The 24,375-nt window shown below is 36.7% G+C and overlaps 1 protein-coding gene across 6 annotated transcripts in view; it reads right to left on the minus strand.

Moving 5' to 3' along the window:
* The window catches only part of YTHDC2 (YTH N6-methyladenosine RNA binding protein C2), a 70,871-nt gene that overhangs the window by 12,788 nt on the left and 33,708 nt on the right, over positions 1–24,375 (minus strand). For 4 of the 6 annotated variants that reach the window (XR_013445866.1, XM_078067616.1, XM_036065909.2 and 1 more), the window contains 13 exons: positions 20,893–21,071; positions 20,543–20,639; positions 20,375–20,462; positions 20,208–20,288; positions 18,121–18,203; positions 14,705–14,810; positions 13,557–13,676; positions 12,774–13,046; positions 9,729–9,855; positions 8,431–8,636; positions 7,899–8,094; positions 5,285–5,394; positions 2,028–2,320 (listed from right to left, as the gene is read on the minus strand). Coding sequence is in view for 5 of the 6 variants with exons in the window: in XM_078067616.1 (XP_077923742.1) it covers positions 2,028–2,320; positions 5,285–5,394; positions 7,899–8,094; positions 8,431–8,636; positions 9,729–9,855; positions 12,774–13,046; positions 13,557–13,676; positions 14,705–14,810; positions 18,121–18,203; positions 20,208–20,288; positions 20,375–20,462; positions 20,543–20,639; positions 20,893–21,071 (1,959 nt within the window). In the remaining variant the exon portion in view is untranslated. The other 2 variants (XM_078067615.1, XM_078067618.1) reach the window with 2 other exon arrangements.

Consider the following 24,375-nt stretch of genomic DNA (forward strand, 5'->3'; position numbering starts at 1 on the left):
AGCATCCTCATTCTATTCCCCACCAAATCCACCAAGTCCAGACCTTATCTATTAATACTACCAAAAGTCTGAAGGTAGATGAAATTCCAGATCTCACTGTTCAACAGGTAAGAAAATGAAGAGTGCCAGGCTACAAGTTGTAAGGAAATGGAAATGGTTGATTCCAGTATCACAGGTGAAAAACTAAATTTGTAAGACAATCAATATCTGAATTATAACTAATATTACATTTTATAATTTTGATTTTCTTAATTTTATTAAATTTCTAACTTTTATTAAATAAGCATTTATTACTTTAAAAGGAAGTTTTTTTCCAAAAATGTGTGTGTGCACGTATGTGAATATATGCACACACACCTATACATTTGCATTTATACACACAGACACATATACATACACACAACACACAGAGTCTCTATGAGCCTAACAGATTTTTATAGATGGGCCTAGGAATAACATTACCACATAACAACTTCTTTGGAAATCTATTCCCACATCCTAAACCATTGTTCAAGTAAGTTTTTAGAACAATCTTTTCAAAAGGTGGGTAGTGTCTAAGAAGAAAATGCGCCTTTTACTCTTCTATTGCCCAGCAGGGCCTACATCAGAGAGAAACATTCAGGAACACACATTATGAGAAGATTTTCTTGGCAAATGCCTGAATTATTCCTGAAGTGTAATATCTGAAGAACTTGGAAACCAGTATGGATTACTCCCCTTTAACAGAAGTCTGACCTGATGAAGCCGTATGCTTCATTCAAATATGCAAATCTGACCAAAAGAAGACACTAACAGCCCCATCTGATCCTTAAAAAACAGTAAACATCACGTATCTTTAATGTTTTCCCTGTTTCTATTTTCAATTTTTTTAACAATGAAATCTTACCACACAGACTTTCTACCAATATTGCCAAAACTAGCATCACAGACAAGAATATTGTTTTTGTTATCAATTATAACAGGGTAAAAAAATGTTTTAACTGATATAGAGAAACTTAAATTTGATTCTAACAAATGTTCTTACACAACAAATATTTTTGAATCATGGCCAATGATTCATTATAACCACTATTATATAATCAAAATACATTTTTGGATAAATAATTCAATATAAGGGCTCTCTTATTATTATTAATAATCATATAGTAAATAAAAATATATCTAATTGCTAAATGCTGGAAAGAAAAGAAGAATTTGGCTAAAGTGTAACAGATTTTACCATTACAGTAAATCTGTTTACTTATTATATGCCTTCCCTGGATAAAAGATAAACTCTCTGAAGGAAGAGATCTTGTCTGTTTGGTACACTGCTGTATCTCTTATAAGCACCAAGAACAACACACGTTTAATATGTCACTGAATAAATGAATGAATAATTGATCTCCTGGAGGAATACTAGTCAGCAATATTGATACTTAGGTAAGACTTGTGAGGAGGTTGTTCTTTTAATTGGCCACAGCCCATACTTCTTGCTGTAGGATATCTGGGAAAGTTATGACTTGACATATATCAATGAAAATATGTAATTTTAAAATATTGGTAGCTTTTTAACAGACCCTAAATTTGTGAATTCTTGAAATTAAACATTTTGAGTTCTTCCTGATAAAAAAAAAATTGCCTTATTAAATGACTTATAGATACCAGTAGCTTAAAATCCTTCATATTATCTTAATATTTGTAAAAAACTTGGGGCACCTGGGTGGCACAGTTGGTTAAGTGCCCAACTCTTGGTTTCGGCTCAGGTCATGATCTCAGGGTCGTCAGATCAGCCCTGCTCAGCAAAGAGTCTGCTTAAGACTCTCTCTCTCCCTCTCCCTCTGTCCCTCCCCACCTCAAATAAATACATAAATCTTTAAAAAAAAAAAAAAAAAAAGGGTAAAAAACTCTTCCCATTTTATTGTAACCTTTTTGTGTATTTTAGATTATAAGTAATTTTTAAATATTACAAAAGCATGATTCCATGATAAATAATTCATTTTCCTGGGAAAAAAAAGTCTCCCATTTTGCTAAAAATGTTATCAGTTTACCTTTCTGCAGTCGCAGACTCATCCGAAAATTCCGTATCTGCTGAGGTTTTCCTACTGTTATTTGACCTCCAAGACGATGCCAGAGGGAGTTCTTCTGAAGACATAGGCCTTGGCCTCTGGCCTATCCCCGATGGCTGCTGTAAGCCTGCAGACTGTTCTTCGGTGCTGAGAACAGCTATGATGGCTCGGATGGTGGCTTCATCAACTTGAGACCAGGGTTTAGACGGAGCTCTCATTCGGCGCAAAAACAAGCTGTGCCACTTGTGCCGGAGCTGCAGCAGCAAACCGGCCGCCTGTAACAGAACGATCGGCCCCCTCAGGTCCAGGAGGCCCAAGCCAGATGGCGAACCCATGCGCAAGACACCCACGTACTAGGGAAGGTCTGCAACTGTTTCCAAAGGACACTCTGCAACTGGTCAGGAAGCAGCGTATTTCATTCTTTTTGTTGCACCAATGAGATAACATTTCTTCTTTATCATATTTGAGGACTAGAGACACAAAATCAAATGACACAGGCCGATGGAAGAGACGGCAAATAGTGTGTGGGTAGAGTGTGATTAGAACTGGAATAGTAACAGCAGAGTCAATAAAGAAAAATACATTTAGTTCCCTTCCTATTTTATTTTAGTGCTTGTAGAACATCCACACGATGATCCAGAGGGCAGCTAGACTCGTAAGTGCAGAGAAAGGCCGAAGCTAGAAATATAGACAGACTTGGCAGTCATCCGTGCATAAATGGTTACTAAATCCACACACCGAGGTGAGGTCCCTAGAGATTGTACAGAGACATGAAAAGAGCAGAGGAAAGCCCAGAGTACTGGAGAATATCTAACATTTGAGGCACAAACACATACAGCAGAGTCAGTGAAAGAACCTAAGAAGGAATGACTTTTTAAGAAAGAAGAAGAATCAGGAAAGATTAATGTCATACTAACTTGTGACAAAGAAGTTGGGACAGGGGTGAGGAGGAAAAATGGGGAAGGGCAGAATTACACAAGGAAGGGTATGGACAACAGTGCCAAACATGAGAGAAAGGGTGAACTCAACACAGTGGGCTGGCCATGACAACATGGGGGACATGCTGACCTTGGCAAGGACCGTTTCAGGGAAGGGAAGGGCTGGTGCAAATGGAAGTGGGACTCCAGGAGGCTGAAGCGACAAGTGAACGGAGAGTAAAAAAGTAAACCTAACCAGTTGTCGACTATTGACAGGTTAGCTGACCACCTTCCCCCCTCAAAAAAAAAAAAAAAAAAAAAAGGATATAGTAGGATCTTTTAAAAATAGAGACGGAGCTTTTACCAGTATCTATCTTTTGTAATTACACATCCTAGCTAAGGCACAGAAAACTGAATGAATGCAAGGATTCATTAACTCTCTGAATTGGTTAAATACTAACAGTTGACCATTAGGAGGGGTTCAATGACGTAGGAGTCACATCACTTCAACTTGTTCTTTGTTATAGTTTTTAAAATTGTTGACTTTTAGCTATTTGACAGATTAAAAGCAAAATAATCATGCCATATTTACTTCTGGAGTTCAAGTCTAAATGTTTATGTGAAAAATTACTGTAGTAAACTTTTAATATGGCAAACCAACCTATTTTAGCCAAGTGAACCATAATCTGAAATTATATTAGAGCAACTCCCTTGTCTCCAAACTGTTTGGTGTAACAGAATATTGATATACAGCTTGGTGGATTTCACCACTTAATGCACATTCTTCTCCTTTCTTCCCCCAATAATATGTATACTGGAAAGTGTGCATTTGTCTGAGGAATTATTTTGTTTGCTACCACTTAATGAATCTCAACATTTTGAGTAAATATACCTCAGTCTGATTTTTTTTTTTTTTAAGATTTTATTTATTCACTTGACAGAGAAAGACACAGTGAGAGAGGGAACACAAGCAGGGGGAGTGAGAGAGGGAGAAGCAGGCTTCCCGCTGAGCAGGGAGCCCGATGCGGGGCTCAATCCCAGGACCCTGGGATCATGACCTGAGCTGAAGGCAGACGTTAACGACTGAGCCACCCAGGCGCCCCTCAGTCTGATTTTTTATGAACTTTATAACCACATTTAAAACCCTTAATTCCTGGGGTGCCTGGGTGGCTCAGTCAGTTAAGCATCTGAGTCTCGATTTCGGCTCAGATTGTGATCTCAGGGTCATGAGATCAAGCCCCCCATCGGGCTCCACACTCAGTGCGGAGTCTGCCTGAGATTCTCTCTCTCCCTCTCCCTCTGTCCCTCCTCCCGCTGACGCACATGCTCTGTCTCAAATAAATAACTCTAAAAAAAACCCTTAATTCCTATTTCTGCATGTTTGCAAGTCTGACTGCTATCATGAGGTAAAAATTTATTACTCTAGGTATTCACTAGCTAAATAAACATAGTTCTTGTTTAGCAAGCATATACTGTTCCCAAACTCTTTTCTCCAGCTCTTGTAGTATCCTGGCATCCTTAAAATACCTTGAATATATAGCCTTGATCCATGGATTAAATTAGTTTTTAAGTGAATGTGTTGATGTTTTATGGATCAGATCCATATAAATGGGAATATGGTATATATCTGGATATTCTTATAGTTATCTTTTTGATCTTATTTTTTTCATTAATTACATATCAACATCAATTTTGTAACTCAAAACAAATTGATTTTGTATAATTAAATGTGTTGAGCATCTGTATTAACTGATTTGATGGCATAAGGTTAGAAAATAATGTACTGCCCCTTTTATTCCTGTTCTAAAAGGAGTAAACTATGCAGAAAGTTAAAGGGGGACAATAACAATATAGTAGGTGTGAATACCTTGAAATAAATAAATAAATAAAGGTGGAGATGGCATGAAGGGAAGGCTTTGTCAAGAACATTTTTAATTTGAAAAAAGACATTCATCTTTCCCAATTCAGAGATATACAAAAAGAGAAAACAGAATGAACTCGTATCTTTTTCTCAGAAACAGAGTTATATGAAATAAAGGGAGTTCTTCTGTACCACCCAACATTTGGTATTTTCTTACATACACAGAAATACTCAAATATCACTGTGCTTAAATACGAGCCACATCGAGGCTTTTCAAATCCTCTACTTAAATAAACCCCAATATGTCAGAGAATGCATAAGGGCCCTGTGAAAACTGAAACACAAACTATATTCTCTAATACTAAGGGCTCAATAGTAAAGGTGTAATTTCCAACATACTGTATGTCAATTTATACTCATTGAATGAAAGAAACTTATCACACTACTGAAAAGCAACATACCTCAGGCTCTAGTTTGAAATTAAGCCACTCATCAAGCTTCAAAGCTGCCAAATTAGCAGTAGTTCTATCTTCCATTTCACTGTCACTACTGTCATTAGGAATACCATCTGCTGTTCAAACACATATTGAAAGGAAAAAATTTCACTTTTACCATCTTATAGCAAAAGAAGTCAGTATACACAGACACTCTGTATTTACACAAATCCGCCTGATACACTAACGGTTTGGATGGGGAGCTCTCCAAATCCAACAGTTCACAAATTGAGTCTCAATATTTATAAAAAGGGGGGAAAAGGCATTTTAAGGACTACAATCTCTAATCAAAATGCAACGAAATAAAAAAAAGACAAGAATGGGGCACCTGGGTGGCTCAGTCGGTTAAGCGTCTGCCTTCAGTTCAGGTTATGATCTCAGGGTCCTGGGATCAAGTCCCGCATCAGGCTCCCTGCTCAGCGGGCAGTCTGCTTCTCCCTCTTCCTCTGCCCTTCCTCACCCCCCACTTGTGTTCTCTTTCTCTCTCTCTCAAATAAATAAATAAAATCTTTTTTTTTTTAAGATTTTTTTATTTATTTATATGACAGAGAGAGACACAGCAAGAGAGGGAACACAAGCAGGGAGAGTGGGAGAGGGAGAAGCAGGCTTCCCGCGGAGCAGGGAGCCCAATGCGGAGCTCGATCCCAGGACTCTGGGATCATGACCTGAGCCGAAGGCAGACGCTTAACAACCGAGCCACCCTGGCGCCCCATAAATAAATAAAATCTTAAAAAAAAAAAAAAGACAAGAACTTAAAAATCAAAACACAATCTTTAAATAATAACTGGATGAAGAAGAAAACTGAGAACATAAAGAAGGGAATGAAAACACTATAAATCAAGAAATGCTCATGTAAATTCACAGGTTTCAATTTAAAAGAAGAAAAGGAGATGTAGCGTCTGGGTGGCTCAGTCAGTTAAGTGGCTGACTCTTGATCTCATCTCAGGTCTTGATCTCGGGTTCGTGAGTTCGGGCCCCATGCTGAATGTAGAGATTATTTAAATAAATAAACACTTAAAAAAATAAAGATGCCAAATGTAATATACAATCATGTAAGCTTTCTAAAACAGTACATGAGGGGAAAGCTGAGAAATATAATAACTGAAATGAAATATAAACTAAAGGGAATCAACATCAGATTAGATGAGTAGGACAGATCAGTGATCTAGAAGACAGGGTGGCAGAAATCACCCAAGCTGAACATCAAGAAGAAAAAAGAATTTTAAAAAATTATTCAGCAAGCTACCACAGCCAAAATCCTGAAAGTTACTGACTCCTCCCTTTCACTCACCACCCATACAATCCAGGAGTTACTAGTACCTCCAAAATAATTTTGAATCTCCTTCTCTTCCTATCAGCTGCCACCGCTGTAGTTTTGAGCCATCATTATCTGTCATTAAGACCACACACTGCAAAAGCCTCCTACCTGCCTCCTCCCTTCCATTCTTCCTCCTGCAACAATCCATCCTCACAGCCAGAATGATCGTTTTGAACTTAAATAACATCATATTACTCCCTTACTTAAAATCCTTCAGTGTCAAAAAAATTAAAAAAAAAAAAAAAATCCTTCAGTGTCTTCCCTTGCATTTACCATGGCTTACAAGTTCATGCCTTTCTTTCAACCTCATCTTACCCTACACTCTCCCCTTGATCATTATGCTCCCAATCCCATAACCTTTCTGTCAGTTCCTAGAACATTTCCTAGTGGAGAATTGTGGCCCTTTGTGCCATCTTCTCCTACCGCGAGTTTATTTGTGTATCTTCACATGGCTGGTGGCTTCTCAAACTTTACGTTTTATACTCAAATCACACCTCCTCAGAGATATTTGTTCCAGGGTCTCTTTCTAAAGTAGGTCACCCCTAAGGCAGTCCTCTTTATTTCCTTCTTAGTAGCATGCAGATTATTTACTTTTTTTCTGTCTACCCCCCACTGCCATGTGAACTCCTAAGGACCAAAACACCTTGTCTATCCTATTTTCTGTTACATCTTCAATGCCTAGCACCCTTGACATATAGGAGTTGACCAATAAATATTTGCTGAATCACTGAATAGCAAAAAATTGAAAACAAGCAAGTGTAAAGGAGCATTTTAAATGCATTATGCCACTTTTAAGTGACAGAATATTTTGCAGCCATTAATATAAAGTATTTTTGAAAATTTATATTCTGCACAATGAAAATAGCAGAATGTAAAATAACTTAAAATATATATAACTTTAAAAATATCACATAATAGTCTTAAAATATTATTAAAAAGTGCATAAGGGAAAGGGGGTCATGGGTTACTATTATTATTTCCCTTAAACAATTGCCTTTATGTTAAACTATTATGTAATTTCAAGTGGGAGAGAAAAGTAAACTTCCTATCACCAAGATTAACCAAAAATGCACAAATCAATAACAAGTTACCTTAGAAATCAATTTTAAGAACTGAGGTATACTTTAGTATTTTCTAATTAGTTTTAATATAGCAAAAGGGAGCTACTCCTACATAAACTTTTGGAATTTCATATTTTATTTGGTCTAGTAAAAAAAAAAATTTCATTTCAAATCAATTTTTATTTCCTTATGATACATTTACCTCGAAATGAGGAAGGTTCCTGAAGAGCGTTACTTGCCAGCCTCGCTGGTCCACAGAACACCAACACAGTGACGGGGGTCACTACCGAACAACATCTAATATTAGCTATTCTGTGGGCTCTGGTCATCTCATCATAAATAAGCCAATCTGTGGGCAGTGCCTGAATCGCTGCAGCCTGACCATTGGCTGGAGGAATCTATCAGAAAAATAAATCAAAAACTTGTTAACTGTATTTACCACCTACTTTTAAACTGTAAAAAGTCCCTCAATGCAACAGATGATGGATATTAGTAGTCAAGCAAACATTAAAGCAAGTCACTGCTCATGCAGCTGGAACGCAAGTCCTCATTACCTAACACATTACCTCTTCCAACTCTAACATTTCATCAAAATTTTGTTCCAATGATGAATTATACATAACCAATTAATTTCTTAAAGCAGGTTGGTATTTGGAGCATCTTTTTGTTGCTCTTCAACTATGTAAATTAGATTAGTTTCACCTCAAGGCCTAAGAGCATTAAAAATGTTTTACCTTTTTATATTGAGGCTGACTGAGAACTGAAGTGGGATGAAACCGAACTTTTTTCTCCTTTGGCCCTGTCAATACTACATTCTCTCTGTCCACATGGACTAAATTAGGATACATGCCTGCCACCAATGCAGCTTTAACGACAGCCCAGTTCTCGGAATTTGTGTTAACATCTCGAATGTCACCACCACCTCGTGCTCTAACAAAACCTAGAAGAAGGAAAAAAACCACACCGACTTTTTCTATTGTGCAAAATATACTTTTAAACGTGTGCGTTTTTTACAAAAATTGTAATAACCCATATAAGTTTAAGGATATTCAAATTCCACAATAATTAATAAAATCTCCTCTGTAAAGTTTAAAATACGGAATCAATGTTCTAAGAAGTTTAGGTTTGCTCAGGCTAAAGTAAGTAGAAGATTTATTGGGGACTTAGGGACTTTTAAAAAATACACATCCTTGCTATATAAAGTTCATCGTTAAGATGCCATCAGAAAGGTACTAAAATTTAAAAAAAAAAAAGAAACGTACTAAAATCATAGCTGAAAATCTAAACCATTCTTCTGACTGGTATTAATAACATTTTGGTTATGACAGACATGAATTCTAGAATGAAGACAATACATATATTCTTGCTTGAATTTCCAAAGCCCTTCATATTTCCTAATATTTGAGACCACTCTAAAACCTTTTGGTTCACTCCTCGTATTACTTTGGCACTTTAGCTCATCCATGTATCGAGGCTCTAGCACTCTTCCTCGACTACATTCTCAATGTACTATGCTACTCAAAAGGAAATTTAAAGAAATAATTCTAAAATGACATAACAATACTGCCATTCTCTTAAAAAAAAAAATTAAGTGCCTTAAAGAGACTACTAGCTGTTTTATGTTCCAAAAATAAGAAGACCACATTTGTATCAACCTACTTATATATTTAAATCTATTATAGAGCTAAGCAACTGTTTATTAAGAGTGATAAAACAGAACTACAATATCTAAATTGCTTTTTGCCAACAAATATACTATAAATATAAATATAATATAAATATACTATAAATTGCTCACTGCCTACAGTATTCATATATTTCTCAGCTACAGCTTCTACAATATCATATTTTTAACCAACAAAAGCTGAGATCACATAGGCGTCTACAAAGCAGTTCATATATACAAGATATACAACAATGTGAAAATGTGATTAAAATAATGTAAGATGGCATCAGTTAACACTAAAAATACTATGAAGTATAGATAAGGTACTCTCAGTGGACTAAATAAGTTCTTTAGGGAAAATTTTACCTGATGCTCTAAGTTGACCAAGCAACTGAGTTCTCATGCCAATGATTATTTCCATGGTAGCTTGTGAAAGAAAATTCTTTTCACAAAAGGCTCGCTCCCATCCATCACTTCGTGCTTTCTGCCATGCCTACGAAAATATAATTATATAATAAGATACACTTACTAAACTCCTTAGTTAGGAGCAAAGTAACTGAAAACCACTACATTAGCTACTCAAGGTCAATTCTCCTTCTAATTATTTGATAAAATCTAGGCCTTCATTAAAAAAAACAAAACTCAAAGATACAGAGAACAGGGGCGCCTGGGTGGCTCAGTCATTAAACGTCTGCCTTCGGCTCAGGTCATGATCCCAGGGTCCTGGGATCGAGCCCCGCATCAGGCTCCCTGCTCTGCGGGAAGCCTGCTTCTCTCTCTCCCACTCACCCTGCTTGTGTTCCCTCTCTCTCTGTGTCTCTCTCCGTCAAATAAATAAATAAATAATAAAATCTTTAAAAAAAAAAAAAAAAAGATACAGAGAACAGATTGGTAGTTGCCAGAGGCAGGGGAGGAGAAGGGGGTGAAATGGGTGAAGAGAGTCAAAAGATATAAGCTTAAAGTTATAAAATAAGTAAGTCCTGGGGAGGCAACTTAGAGCATGGTGACCACAGTTAATAACACCGTACTGTGTATTTGAAAGTCGCTAAGAGTGTAGATTTTTTTTAATGATTTATTTATTTATTTTAGAGAAAGAGAGCGCACGCAGAGGGAAGGGGAGAGGGAGAGAGTCTCAAGCAGACTCCGTGCCGAGCGCTGAACCCAATGCGGGGCTCGATCTCATGACCCTGAGACCACAACCTGAGCAGAAACCAAGAGTTGGATGCTCAACCGACTGCACCACCCCAGGTGCCCTGAGAGTAGATATTTTTTTGTAAACTTTTTTTTTAATTGAGATATCACTGACATTCAACGTCATATTCATTTCAGGTATACAAAATAGTGATTCAGTATTTCTACATATTGTGAAATGATCACCACAATAAGTCTAGTTAACACACCAGAGAGTAAATCTTAAAAGTTCTCATCACAACAGAAAAAAATTTGTAACTATGTGCAGTGATGGATGTTAACTAGACTTACTGTGGAGATCATTTCCCAATATATACAATTATAGTATCATTATATTTTACACCTGAAACTAATATGTCAATGACATCTCAATTTTTAAAAAATATAAATTTTAAAATTAAATATTAAAAAATAAAATCTAAAGGGCGCCTGGGTGGCTCAGTCGTTGGGTATCTGCCTTCGGCTCGGGTCATGGTCCCAGGGTCCTGGGATTGAATCCCGCATCGGGGTCCCTGCTCGGCGGGAGGCCTGCTTCTCCCTCTCCCACTCCCCGCCCCGCTTGTGTTCCCTCTCTCACTGTGTCTCTGTCAAATAAATAAATAAAAATCTTTTAAAAATAAATAAATAAAATCTAAGACTTTATGATCAAGTAAAATTTATCATTAATTTACAATCAAATGCTATGAAAGCCAATGAGTTTATAAAATCCCAGTGAGAACTAAGTATCCATTAGTCTAAATGACCAGCTATGTAAAAACAGCTACCTCTTCAGATGTGTCTGCTAATTTTCTTCCACTGAAGTGTCAGAGGTTTTTAACTAAGCCATCACAACACCATTTATATGTAAGGATTCTACTACTCCAGTCCTCCAAAAATAGCCTCTATATCAACCTCTTAATTTATCTGAGAATGGGAAGTGTGATTTCTAGAAATCATCTATATGCAGTATAAGAAAGCTCCTCTTTTAAAATGACTTCTCTTGCTTTGGAATATAACTAAAAGGCCAAGGCAGTAATTTATCCTCTCTGCTTTTGTAGGAGCTGGGAAAAAAGCAAAGAATACATTGGAATTCTACACCAAATCTCCCCCTATTATCCACTCAACTAGTCTACTATAACATATGCTATCTAATAAACTCAACAGCACTGCATTATCCACTGTTCAATAATGCTCACCAACAGCTTGCCATTATTTTTTTAAAAACTATACATATTGGAAAAATCCTGTATGCCTGGAAAAGAGTAGTTCCTGTATAAACAAAATGAAATTTTTAAAAAATGTACACTCACAGTCTACATTCGAGAGAATTTAAGGATAAATGTCTACCTTTTCAGGAAATAACATCATCTTCTCCACATTATCTGAAATTCTACATTACATATCATTTCGTTCCCTCAGAATCCCATTTTCCTTATCTTTTCTTTCCCATTTATCACATTCCTCAATTTCTCACTACTGTTACCTTGAAAAGTCTTAAGTGATATTTGGATTTTACTTTGTAAAATTAAGTTCTTAGCACAGTGTCTTGAGCACACAAGAAAAAGATGTACTCTAAAAAAATAAATAAATAGGGGCGCCTGGGTGGCTCAGTCGTTAAGCATCTGCCTTCGGCTCAGGTCATGATCTCAGGGTCTTGGGATCGAGCCCCACATCGGGCTCCCTGCTCGGTGGAAAGCCTGCTTCTCCCTCTCCCACTCCCCCTGCTTGTGTTCCCTCTCTTGCTGTGTCTCTCTCTGTCAAATAAATACATAAAATCTTTAAAAAAATAATAAAATAATTTTAAAAATAAAAATAAAAAAATCAATAAATAGATACTAAATTCAAGATAATTTTCTTCCAAGGTTTGTTCTACATACTTTGAATAATATACATTGCTTCTTAACTGAAATTTTAGAGCACTCCCTGCCCAAGATATGATTAAAAGATAAGGAACTTGGGTATCAGAAAATGAACACAAGTAAATAAACATCAATATATGTATACACATATCCCTACATGGAGAAAACTGAGAAAATGGAAGAAAAAAAGGAGAGACAAACAGTGATCATTCCAACATATTAACAGCAGGAAGGTATTTTTCTAAGCTGGTAATAAAATGTGGCTTTATAATGAGACAAAATTAATGGGATCATATCTCTTTTTTAATTGTGACACTTGCCCCAGACACATGTTTAAAAGCAGCAACAAGTTCAGAAACAAAATGGCAAGAATAATCAGTACCTGGAACGCTCTGAGAAGGGCCATGTGGTCACTACAAGTTCCTGCAGTGAAGCGTTTCCTACAAAGCATGGCCGCCCGTCTTTGAGAGGCCTGGGCCGGCAGGACAAAGGGGTCTCGAGAGGCTAGCGTGCAGGCAATTGTGAGGATGGGGTCCAGACACTTTAAGACAACAGCGCACAGGACCATTTTACCAAGATGTGGCTCCACAGGCAGGTCAGCCAAGTGATAGCCCAGCTCGGTGAGATCCTCCCATGCATCCATTGCATCTATTGTCTAAATAAAAGAACATAAAACAGAACTTGACACGACCAAAAAACTATGTTTAATCAAATCACACACCTAAAAATCATCAAGAAATGAAAATGTAAATTTTCTCTTGCCACATCTTATAAAAAACATATTTTGCAGGGCGCCTAAGTGGCTCAGTCGTTAAGCGTCTGCCTTCGGCTCAGGTCATGGTCCCAGGGCCCTGGGATCGAGCCCCACGTCGGGCTCCCTGCTCAGCAGGAAGCCTGCTTCTCCCTCTCCCACTTCCCCTGCTTGTGTTCCCTCTCTCGCTGTCTCTCTCTGTCAAATAAATAAAATCTTAAAAAATATATATATATTTTGCTTTATATAAAAAAGAACTATATCTACTGTTTTACTATAATTGCCATGAGAGTATTATCCAAAGTACAAGATTATTTAAGATAGTATTTTTAAGTACAAAATTAGGTAAGATGTATCCTCACTGTGTTTAAATTTCAAGTAAAATGGGTAAAATAAAACTATGAAGACACCTACCTTAAGCATTTGTACAGCATTTCTTACAATTAGAGCTGGTGGTGGTTCTGGAGCTTTCATTAGGAAATCAGCAATAGGACAATTCACTGGGGCTAACAGCTTAGTATGTAAACAAAGTTCCTATAAATAAGAACAGCAAATAATTTTGAAATGTTGAAATTTATGTTGATTTTGACTTTCAAAGAAATCATGGGAGGGGAGCCTGGGTGGCTCAGTCGGTTCAACATCAGCCTTCGGCTCAGGTCATGATCTTGGGGTCCTGGGATCCAGCCTCACATTGGGCTCCCTGCTCAGTGGGGAGTCTGCTTCTCCCTCTCCCTTTGCCCCTCCCCCTGCTCATGCCCTCTCTCTCAAATGAAGAAATAAAATCTTTAAAAGTTTGGAAGCTAGCATCTGGCTCAGCACACCAGAGAATCAAGTTAATGTATTTCCAGTAGTTTTCCCTCGAAACTACAACGTCTGGCTATTCCATGAAGTCAGAAAACCTAAAGCAAAACAATTAATAAAGGCCAGGAAATCTCAGTGGACTCAGTTCCAAACTACCAAGATTAATCTCAGCATCTTAAACTGAGATTTCGGTATTATCTTCTGGACCTTAAATAATTTCTTTTCTAATCCTCAATGAGAATGTGAAAGATGAACACTATGTGGTTGTCAGATTTCTAAAATGTTGCATTAAAAAAAAAAAGATATATCTATAAACTGTACCATAATTTAAATGCACTCAAGTAATTCTTTAAAATTTTAGAGGTTTATGGATCAAATTTTCTTGTCTAAGAAAAAAAATTAGATACATAACCACCTCCCATCATATACATTTTATAATTTTGTTTTAGGAATTGATCATTTAGGGGTGCCTGGGTGGCTCAGTCAGTTAAGCAGCTGCCTTCAGCTCGGGTCATGATCCCAGGGTCCTGGGATCGAGCCCCACGTCGGGCTCCCTGCTCAGCGGGGAGCCTGCTTCTCCCTCTCCCTCTGTCTGCTGCTCTGCCTACTTGTGCTCTCTCTCTATCTCTCTGTCAAATAAATAAATAAAATCTTTTAAAAAAGGAATTGATCATTTAAAAGTCCTACTGGTATTAAGTTGAAATGGTCCCTCTCCTCCCTCACCCATAAAAATAGCCTTTTAGAGTTTAGTAAATTTCTACCTGTAATGGCATTCTCAAAAGTTCTGGAGTCTGAAATTCCAACATGTTCTGGAATCGGAGTCTACTGAACAGCCGGAAACAAATTCCAGGTCTGCATCTCCCTGCCCTTAAAAGTGAAATAAAAAATTAAGATTCAGACAAGGAATAAAGACTAGACCAAGGCAACTCTAAAAGCAGTGCGCTTTAGGAGACAGAGCAATGGACCGGTGTCAGGACATCTGAGTGTGATTCCCTCCTGTGATGTTTCTCCCCTCTGAATCTTTCCAGAAGGCACTTCATTCATCTGGGACTCATTCATAAAAACTCATGAATGACACCTACCTGACACACCTACTAGGGTAACGACAAAAACAAATTTGTAAGTAACATATGTATGAAAGTGAGTAAAAATAATGAAAAAATACATGGGGATTTACATTTCATCAGCTTTACTCAACTGACACAAGCACCGTGCTCAGGCCCACTGCTCAGAGCTGTGCAAAGTAAGCATTATACAACTCCAAGGGAGTAGCGTTTCCTGTCACCAGAGAGACTTGTATCATTTTCTGGGAGGTAGGAGAAAAATATCTTGAAGAAAAGCTGCCTCCCGTCATTTCCCCCAGAGTCACTGTATCAGCTAATGAATGGCCAGGCTGAATATGCTAAGTGACAGAGATCCAGAAATACCTTACCCTCACAAAGCTACAACACACTGTGATACAAGTTACAAAATGAGACGCTAGACCACTGCTTCCTTCATCAGTACTGTCCTCACCATCAACCCAACCGCTTTCCCTCCTATCCAGCCTCCTCTGAGACATTTCCATCCTTCGCCAGTCCTTAAATGTTGATGTTCCTGTGAGGTTGGACCTCAGCCCTCTGCTCTCCTATTCCATCCTCTCTCCCAAGGGGATCGTAATTATCCTCCTAACTTCAATTTCCATCCACTGAGATCACTTCATCCTAACCCTACACCTATACTTCAGAAGCCTCTTAGCTCCACTTGGATTTTCCAGCCAACCCAAACTCAACACAATCAAAAGCTAATTCTTCTCAGCAACATAACCACTGTTCTCATTTTCCCTGACAATGGCACCACCATCCACAAAAGTTTCTAAGACAGACACCTGTATGACATCCTTGACTCCACACTATTCCTTACCCCTGGACATACGATCACCAATACTGCTCTCCTTAATATCTTCTACCACCCCTATCACAATCCAGACTATTGTCATCTCTCCCTTATTGTAAATGCAAGTATTAATGAAAGAGCCTCCTACCGGGTCCTCCTGCCATCAGTTTTGTCTCTACCAATTCATTCTTCAAAGAGCTGAAACAATACTAAAATCATGCCATCCTTTAGTTCATTAAGAAGAAAAAGAGAGAGGGGCGCCTGGGTGGTTCAGTAGTTAAGCGTCTGCCTTCGGCTCAGGTCATGATCCCAGGGTCCTGGGATCGAGCCCTGCATCGGGCTCCCTGCTCAGCGGGAAGCCTGCTTCTCCCTCTCCCACTCCCCCTGCTTGTGTTCCCTCTCTTGCTGTGTCTCTCTCTATCAAATAAATAAATAAAATATTTTTTAAAAAGAAGAAGAAAAAGAGAGAGGAAACACAAATGATCCTTTAGGACATGTCCACAACTTACCTGTTTCTGCTCATTTTTCACTGTTCTCTAAACTAAACTCCATCCAAACAACTTTGTTGCTCACTCTTGCCTGTAGGCCTTTGTGTATGCCTTGCCTCTGCTAGAAAAGCCTTTCCACAACAGCTCTTTATTCGTATTTATCTCAGATTCTACCTTAACTCCTCTAAAAGCATTATCCAGTCATAGCACAAATCACATGGTATTAAAATTGCTTATTTTACTGGATTCCAAGATGGATTGCACCATTCCCCCCACCTCAAACTTTACTCATCAGACTACAGTTTATTCATCATCGCATCCCTAACACTTGCACAGTGATGGCTGTCAAAAAATATGTTAAAAAAGATGACAAGGAAAATTCCTACAATTTCTGATTTTCCTCCTAGATAATATACGATTAACTGCCTATAAATCTAGCTAGTGCATCAAGCCACACCCTATCATAAGAAAACAACAGGCACAGTAACAGCAACAAGCCCTCAAGAATGTTCTATGACATTATAAAGTACAGAAATAATGCAACCACCATCTTCAGCATATGAGGCACTGCTTTAGAGTCAATACCTGATGTTTTCCTGTTAGTTAAAATGCAAGAAAAATTAGTCAAATAATTACTGAAAAATAGGCTACTTTTTCATCTTCCCTTTTTTAAAAAAGAAAAGGTAATGCAAGCACATTCTAAAATAAATAACCAAACTACAAAAAAGTAAAATGAAAATTAAATCTCCTTCCTTCAAAGAGCCCCACAAATCCTCCTTCTCAGAGTCAACAATTGTTTTTTAATGTTTCTCTCAAATCTGACAATGCATTTCTGCCCGAAATATATACATACAAACATATATATATAAAACATATATATTTAGCACTATGTATATATTTAGCATTATATATATTTATTTAGCACTAACATATATATATATATATATATATATATACTTAGCACAAATACTATAGATGCATGTTCTACACCTTACTTTTTTCAATTAATAATATATTCTGAGAACTCATTCCATAACAATACATATATATCCACATCTTTCCCGGTAACAGTTATCTAGCATACCATTGTATGGCTATAGCATAATTTATTTAACTACAATACTTCCAGAGTTTTCACTATTACAAACAGTGCTGCGGAAAACATTCTTCAATACATGTCTGCGCACATGCACAGGTACACTCAGGATAAATGATGAGAAATGGAATCCACCAGCAAAGGGTAGATTTGGATAAACAGTTTCAAACTGTCCTCTGAAGAAGTCAGAGCAATTTATACTCATCAGTAAACTATGAAAGCTTACTGGCCCACACTTTTGCCAACTCTGTTGTAAGTACTGTTAAACATTTTCATCAATGCCATTCTGGTGATGAGCAAAAAAATTTCCTCATTAATTTGCACTTATTCTGGCATATATGAGGTGGTGTATGTGAGCTTAATGTGTTGGTCTTTATGAACTGATTTTAAAGAGTTTTTCGCATAATACAGAAATTAGCCCTTTATCCTGTATTGCAAATGTTTAAAATATTTTCCTTTTAATTTTGTTTTTTAACTTTCTTACATCTTCTGAGGACAGATTATACTAGTCAAAAATTTTTAACATAACCTGAATTCAACTTTTAAAGAAAGTATTAAAATGGCTTGCTTTGCAAAAACAATATAAGAATTAAGACTAACATGAAAATTTTAACATTTTATATAGAAAGCGGAATATACATTAAATATGTACTACATATCAAAATGTTTCCATTTTACAGGCAACTGAGTGAATAAATGTATATTAAATATACATTACCTGCCTTTTCGTTGTATGGCACTAGCTTTGGAAATCCACACCATTTTTAACATTGTAACAAAATTCAGTGCATCAAAGGATTTCTGTAATATTTAAGTTATCTTCATATTAAAACTTTTATAAAAGGTGCTTAAAAAGAAATAGCAAGAAATATTATGAATATATTTTAACATGCCAAGTTTAATTCAAGGCCCTTCTTGATTAGATAATTAGGATGGGGCACAGATTAAAAAAAAAAAAAAATCCAGATCTCTGGTTACAAACATTCTAAGGAAAAAGAATGAAAAATAAACTCAGAAGAGCTGTAAAAACTTCCTCATTCCATGCCTTGCTTACTTATTTGTTTCTCTCTGCTACAGTTGGATAATAGCAGGCAGTACTCATAGACATCAAGACTGAAGAAAAACTATCTACTCTCTTGAGGTCATTTCCTATCAGATTTCTATCACCACGAGGAATAGGAGTGATCAGGGAAAGACAGTTTCTAAAATATGTGCCAGGGAACTGATCTGGAGGAATGAGAATAACAATAATCGCTGAACCAATCTTATCCCCAAAGTGAAGAATTTTTAATCCTTTCCATTTTACCCCCTACTGAGCTACTAAGGCAGTTAGCCTATCCAGAATGTTACAAAAGAGAAAGTAAAAAAGAACCATTATTACCCTTATATTCCCTAAACAATCTAAAGCCAAAATTTACTGTAGAGAACGATTTTAAAAGAATGCATTCCTAACTAGAATATATACTTAATCATTCAGTGACTTACACTTTCCCTTTCATAAAAGTTATATAGAGCAAATACAAATGTGTTCTCATAATAGTTTAATTATGGGATTTTTAGAAAAGATGATACTTATGTAGTTTTTAATAAAATGTCACATTTATCAGTTTTGTATGTAAAATAACTTCTGACACTACCATCATGTTCTAAACTGGGGTTTACCTGATAAATGGCACCCACAGAAATTAATTTCTAAAATATTCAAAATCCACTTCATCAGCTTTACATAATTTCAGGGCAATAAAATCTGAATTTTCACTGACTCACCCAGACTTTTAGTGATAATCCTATCATTATCCTCTTATAAAAGGTATATATTCATCATTATCCTCTTACAAAAAATAAAATGTATCCCTTCTTTATAGTATACAACTATACTGAAATGTCTACATTTTATAAAATTTTATTTTCTGTAAGATATTCCTAAAAATTGCACTGAAAAACATTATGAAGCAATTAACAAATGTTTCCCACATTAAAACACGATCATTTCTATCCACCAGAACAGACATCATTTGCTTTCCACAACAGAGATAGTATCTTTCCTTGAAAAGCAACCACCTCTATCACTTTCCATTCTTTCAGTGAAAGGATCCGCCAAAGTGAAGGGTATTGAGAATTGCTGAGCATTCCAATGCTAAAAGAAAATAAATGCTGTCTTTTCTTTATATCAGGCTTGGAGTAAATATTTTAGCCTTTGTAGAGCGTCCCTGTTGCAACTATGCCAGTTGCAGTGTGAAAGCAACCACAGACAATAGGTAAAAGAGTGAACAGGACAGTGTTCCGGTGAAATTTATTTTTATGAAAGCAGGCACCGGGCCCGTGCGGCTGCTAACTGGCATTTGCTGAACTCCGGTTCTGACTCCGGCTCACACTGTCTCAGGATGGTTCTCTTGAACGAAATGTCTTCTGAATACCTACTATACACGTGGAGCCCTAGAGAGTAACACTGAACAAGAGGGACGTGGTGCATGCCCACATGCAGAAGGAAAGAAGGAAAGCATACAAAATACGTAATCCAATTCTCACACTGTGACAAATTTTCAGTGTAACTAGCCAACCCTTTACTTTCTTCCTAGTATTTAATCAGCAGGGGCTAGTTTTTTTTGTATAATCTGTTACAATAACTAGATCCTACATTCTGAACTGCTTAAGGTAAAATATTTACTTTAGAGAAATCAACGATTACTACGTTAAATTCATGCAGAACCAGAAATCTTCCCATTAAAGTGAAATATAAAAGCATTTATTGGAAAGTAACTTAACCTTCTTCATTTAAACAAAATACAACTTATCCATACATACCTCTTTCACCTTACCAGAATCAATAACAAAGACAACATCGTTGACTGTGATGCTGGTTTCAGCAATATTGGTGGAAAGGATCTGCAAGGGGATGTTACCTTACGGTTAATAGGAACACAGGACCAATGACTAATGAAATGGACAAAAGAAAATTTTATGAAGCTTACTATTTTTCGAACACCGGCAGGTGGGTTTTTTAATACTTTCTTTTGATCAGATGTTTGCATATTTGAATGAAGCATAAAGACTTGGTATCTGTTGACAGTGGAAAGGAAAAATACACTATGGTACCTATCTGTTACTTAAAGCAACAAATATAAAGCTTTAGCTTTTACCTATGTGTGTTGTCAGCAAACCGCTTGTCATCAAACAGGATGCGATCCCTCAGTCCAACAATTTCATCATATCCAGGTAGGAAAATTAATATTGCACCTTGGAGAAGAAGGATTTTTTTTTAAATACTAAATCTCTGGTTTTACAAACCAGAACCAATCAACAGGCCCAGCTATAATGAGCTATATCACGAGTTTTCAAATACTGATAAACTGTAATACTTATGACACTTAAGAGATTATTTATGCAATATTGCCAATGGAATTCTGTAGAAATCTGTACGTGCAAAATATTAATTTTGAAATCAAAGTATACACTGGTGTTCCAGTTATTTTAGACAGTACTTATTTACCAGCATCACAACCATGGCAGATATTGTATAGAAGGTGCATGATCAAATCCAAGTCTACTTTTTCATCATCAAAACTGTGATGATAAGCTTTCAGGAGCTCTCTGTCTTCTGCACTGAGGTCACTTCCATTTGTGTGAACCAGAGAACTTTCATCTAGATTTCCAAATTCCAGTGAAGCACTTAAAAAAAAGAAAAAAAATGACCAACTCAATTTTCATCTAAAAGAGTACTCCTTTAAGGCCAATGATTCCCAGGATGTCCTTCTTCAAATCTTGAATATACCCTAAGGAGGTAAGTGATACTTAATGTTCTAGCTACAATTCATGTTTTGGCTTACATTACATTATCCAAAGTAAAATTTGTCAATAAGTACTTCTTGAAAACACAATCTGAAGATATTTCTCTAAAGAAAATATACAAATGGCCAATAAACACATTGAAAACATGTTCAACATCATTACTCATCAGAGAAATGAAAATCAAAACCACAATGAGATACCACTTCATACCCATTAGGATGACTATAATCAAAAGACAGAGGATAGTAAGTGTTAAAGAGGGTGTGGAGAAATTGTAACCATCGTCAATACGTTGTTAGTGAGAACATAAAATGGTAAAGCCACTTTGAAAAACAATGTGGCAGTTCCTCAAAATGTTAAACACAATATTACCTGATGCCCCAGCAACTCCACTCTTAGGTATATAAACAAGAGAAATGGAAATATATGTCCACATAAACTGGTGTACACAAATGTTCATACCAGTATTATTCATAACTGCCAGAAAGTGGAAACCACCCGAATGTTCATCAATTGAAGAATAGTTAAACAAACTGTGATCTACCCATAGAATAGAGTATTACTCAGTCAGAAAAAGGATGTTACAACATGAATGGATGAACCTTGAAAACATTATACGAAGTGATAGAAGCCAATCACAAAAAGACCATGTACTGTATCATTCCACTTAGATTAAGTGTATGGAATAGACAAATCTATAGAAACAGAAAATAGACTAGTTGCCTAGGGCTGGAAGAGTTGGGGAAGATGAGGAGTGCTTGCTAATGATTACAGGATTTCCTGGGGGGTGGTGATGAAAATGTTCTCAAAATTGATTGTCATAATAACTGCATAACATGGGGCACCTGGGTGGCTGAGGCGGTTAAGCCTCCCACTCTTGGTTTTGGCTCAGGTCACGATCTCAAGGTCATTGAGATCAATCCCTGTGTCAGGCTCTGCACTCAGTGCAGAGTCTGCTCAAGATTCTCTCTCTCCCCCTCTCCTTCTGTCCCTCCCCCTGCTTGCCCTCTAAATAAATAAATATATAAATAAATAAATAAAATCTTTTTAAAAAACTGCGTAACATGGCAGACATACTAAAAGCCACTGAATTGTACACTTAAATGGGTGAATTACATGGTTGTGAACTTTACCTCAATAAAACTTAAAACACACAAACCTTTGATCATCATTTGTATTTTCTCTTTTCTTTTCATTTAAATTCAATTAATTAACATATAGCATATTACTGGTTTCAGGGGTACAGGTCTATGATTCATCAGTCTTATATAATATCCGGTGCTCATTACATTACATGCCTCATTTGTATTTTTTTTTTTTTAAGATTTTATTTATTTATTTGAGAGAGAGAATGAGATAGAGAGAGCATGAGAGGGGGGAGGGTCAGAGGGAGAAGCAGACTCCCTGCTGAGCAGGGAGCCCGATGCAGGACTCGATCCAGGGACTCCAGGATCATGACCTGAGCCGAAGGCAGTCGCTTAACCAACTGAGCCACCCAGGCGCCCTCATTTGTAGTTTCTTAATAGATTGTTTCTAATTATTCACTCTTATAAACAAAACTCTGAAGCAAAGTCCACATTTAAAACAAAACAAAAAACAATTCTGCAGGTACCAACTTAACATGACTGCTATTTGGTTACTCCATACTAAAAGCAGATTGATTTGCTATTTTCTAAAAGCCCAGAATCAGCATAAATTACTGAAATAATAGCTTGCTTCTTCATCCCATATGTAAAAACATAACCTTCTGCCATCCCTAGTAACCATCAATAAGATTTCTAGGAAGTTCAATTCAGCCCAATTTCTCCTAAAGAGCTTAGCAGAAAAGTAACTAAGCCTGCTTTTAGTAGGGAAAATATTAAAATTATAACTGCGTTATTTTAAATTTTAAGATTCATTTTAAAACATTCCAATTTTTTTGCTTTCTTACTTCTTAACAGGTAAATGAAGAGGGTATTATGTCCTTTGTTTAAAGCTCTAACTTTAGGGGTGCCTGGGTGGCTCAGTTGGTTAAGTGTCTGCCTTCGAGGCTCAGGTCATGATCCCATGGTCCTGGGATCAAGCCCCACACTGGGCTCCTTGCTAAGCAGGACGCCTGCTTCTCCTTCCCCTTCTGCCCCCCCAACTCATGTTCTTGCTCCCTCTGCTCTCTCTCAAATAAATAAAAAAATCTTTAAAAAAAAATAAAGCTCTAACCTTATATATCAATTATCAATAATCTGGCAAACATCATAAATTTAATTTTAAATATTTGAAATTTGTAATTGATAACGTCATGATCTGTAGAATAAAAAGAAAGCCCAGTTAGGTAGGATAATTAGAATACTATCCAGATAACCACTAGTTGGTAATCTGCAGTGTCTACTGAGCTATTTCCAGCACCCTAAGAATGTCTGGAACATTCAAAGCATTAGCGCTAAAAGGACTGCAAGTTCTGGGTGCGATTATTGAAATGACAACAAAACCTGCCATACCATAATTAGCATTTGGGTCTGCTAAGAACTTTGTGACTCTAACCTTCATTATCATTTAATGAAATTAAAATGACAAGACTAATTTCATACTTCAAACATTCACTTCATCTGCGACTATATCTATAGAATAAAATACAAAAACCCAACTCAAATAAAACATTTTTATGTTCTTCTATAAAAGATACTTTAATACATTTTAACCTCAGATTCATTTTTTTCTTTTTTCTTATAGGTTGAAAACAAATGCTATCAATGTATTATAAAACATGTTTTCTTTAGATATCTTTTCCTTTAAAATTATCTTTTTCTTTTCTTTAGATAGCTAATCTAAAATCTACATAATCTATCTAACTATCTAACCTAACTTTAGCTAAAACCTTTAATTACCTAAATGAAGGATTTGCTTCATAGGATTTTCAAAGCATTGTCTGATTCTTTTCTTTAAAATCAAAGTAATACAGGGGTACCTGGGTGGCTCAGTCAGTTAAGCATCTGCCTTCAGCTCAGGTCATGATCCCAGTGTCCTGGGATCAAGCCCCACCCATCGGGCTCCCTGCTCGGCGGGAAGCCTGCTTCTCCCTCTCCCACTCCCCCCCGCTTGTGTTCCCTCTCTCGCTGTGTCTCTCTCTGTCAAATAAATAAAAATCTTTAAATAAATAAATAAAAGTAATACATATATGTAGTGTTAATAAACAAACGATTTTGTAGAA

This window comes from Halichoerus grypus, chromosome 2, assembly GCF_964656455.1.
Source record: "Halichoerus grypus chromosome 2, mHalGry1.hap1.1, whole genome shotgun sequence".
NCBI lineage: Eukaryota > Metazoa > Chordata > Mammalia > Carnivora > Phocidae > Halichoerus > Halichoerus grypus.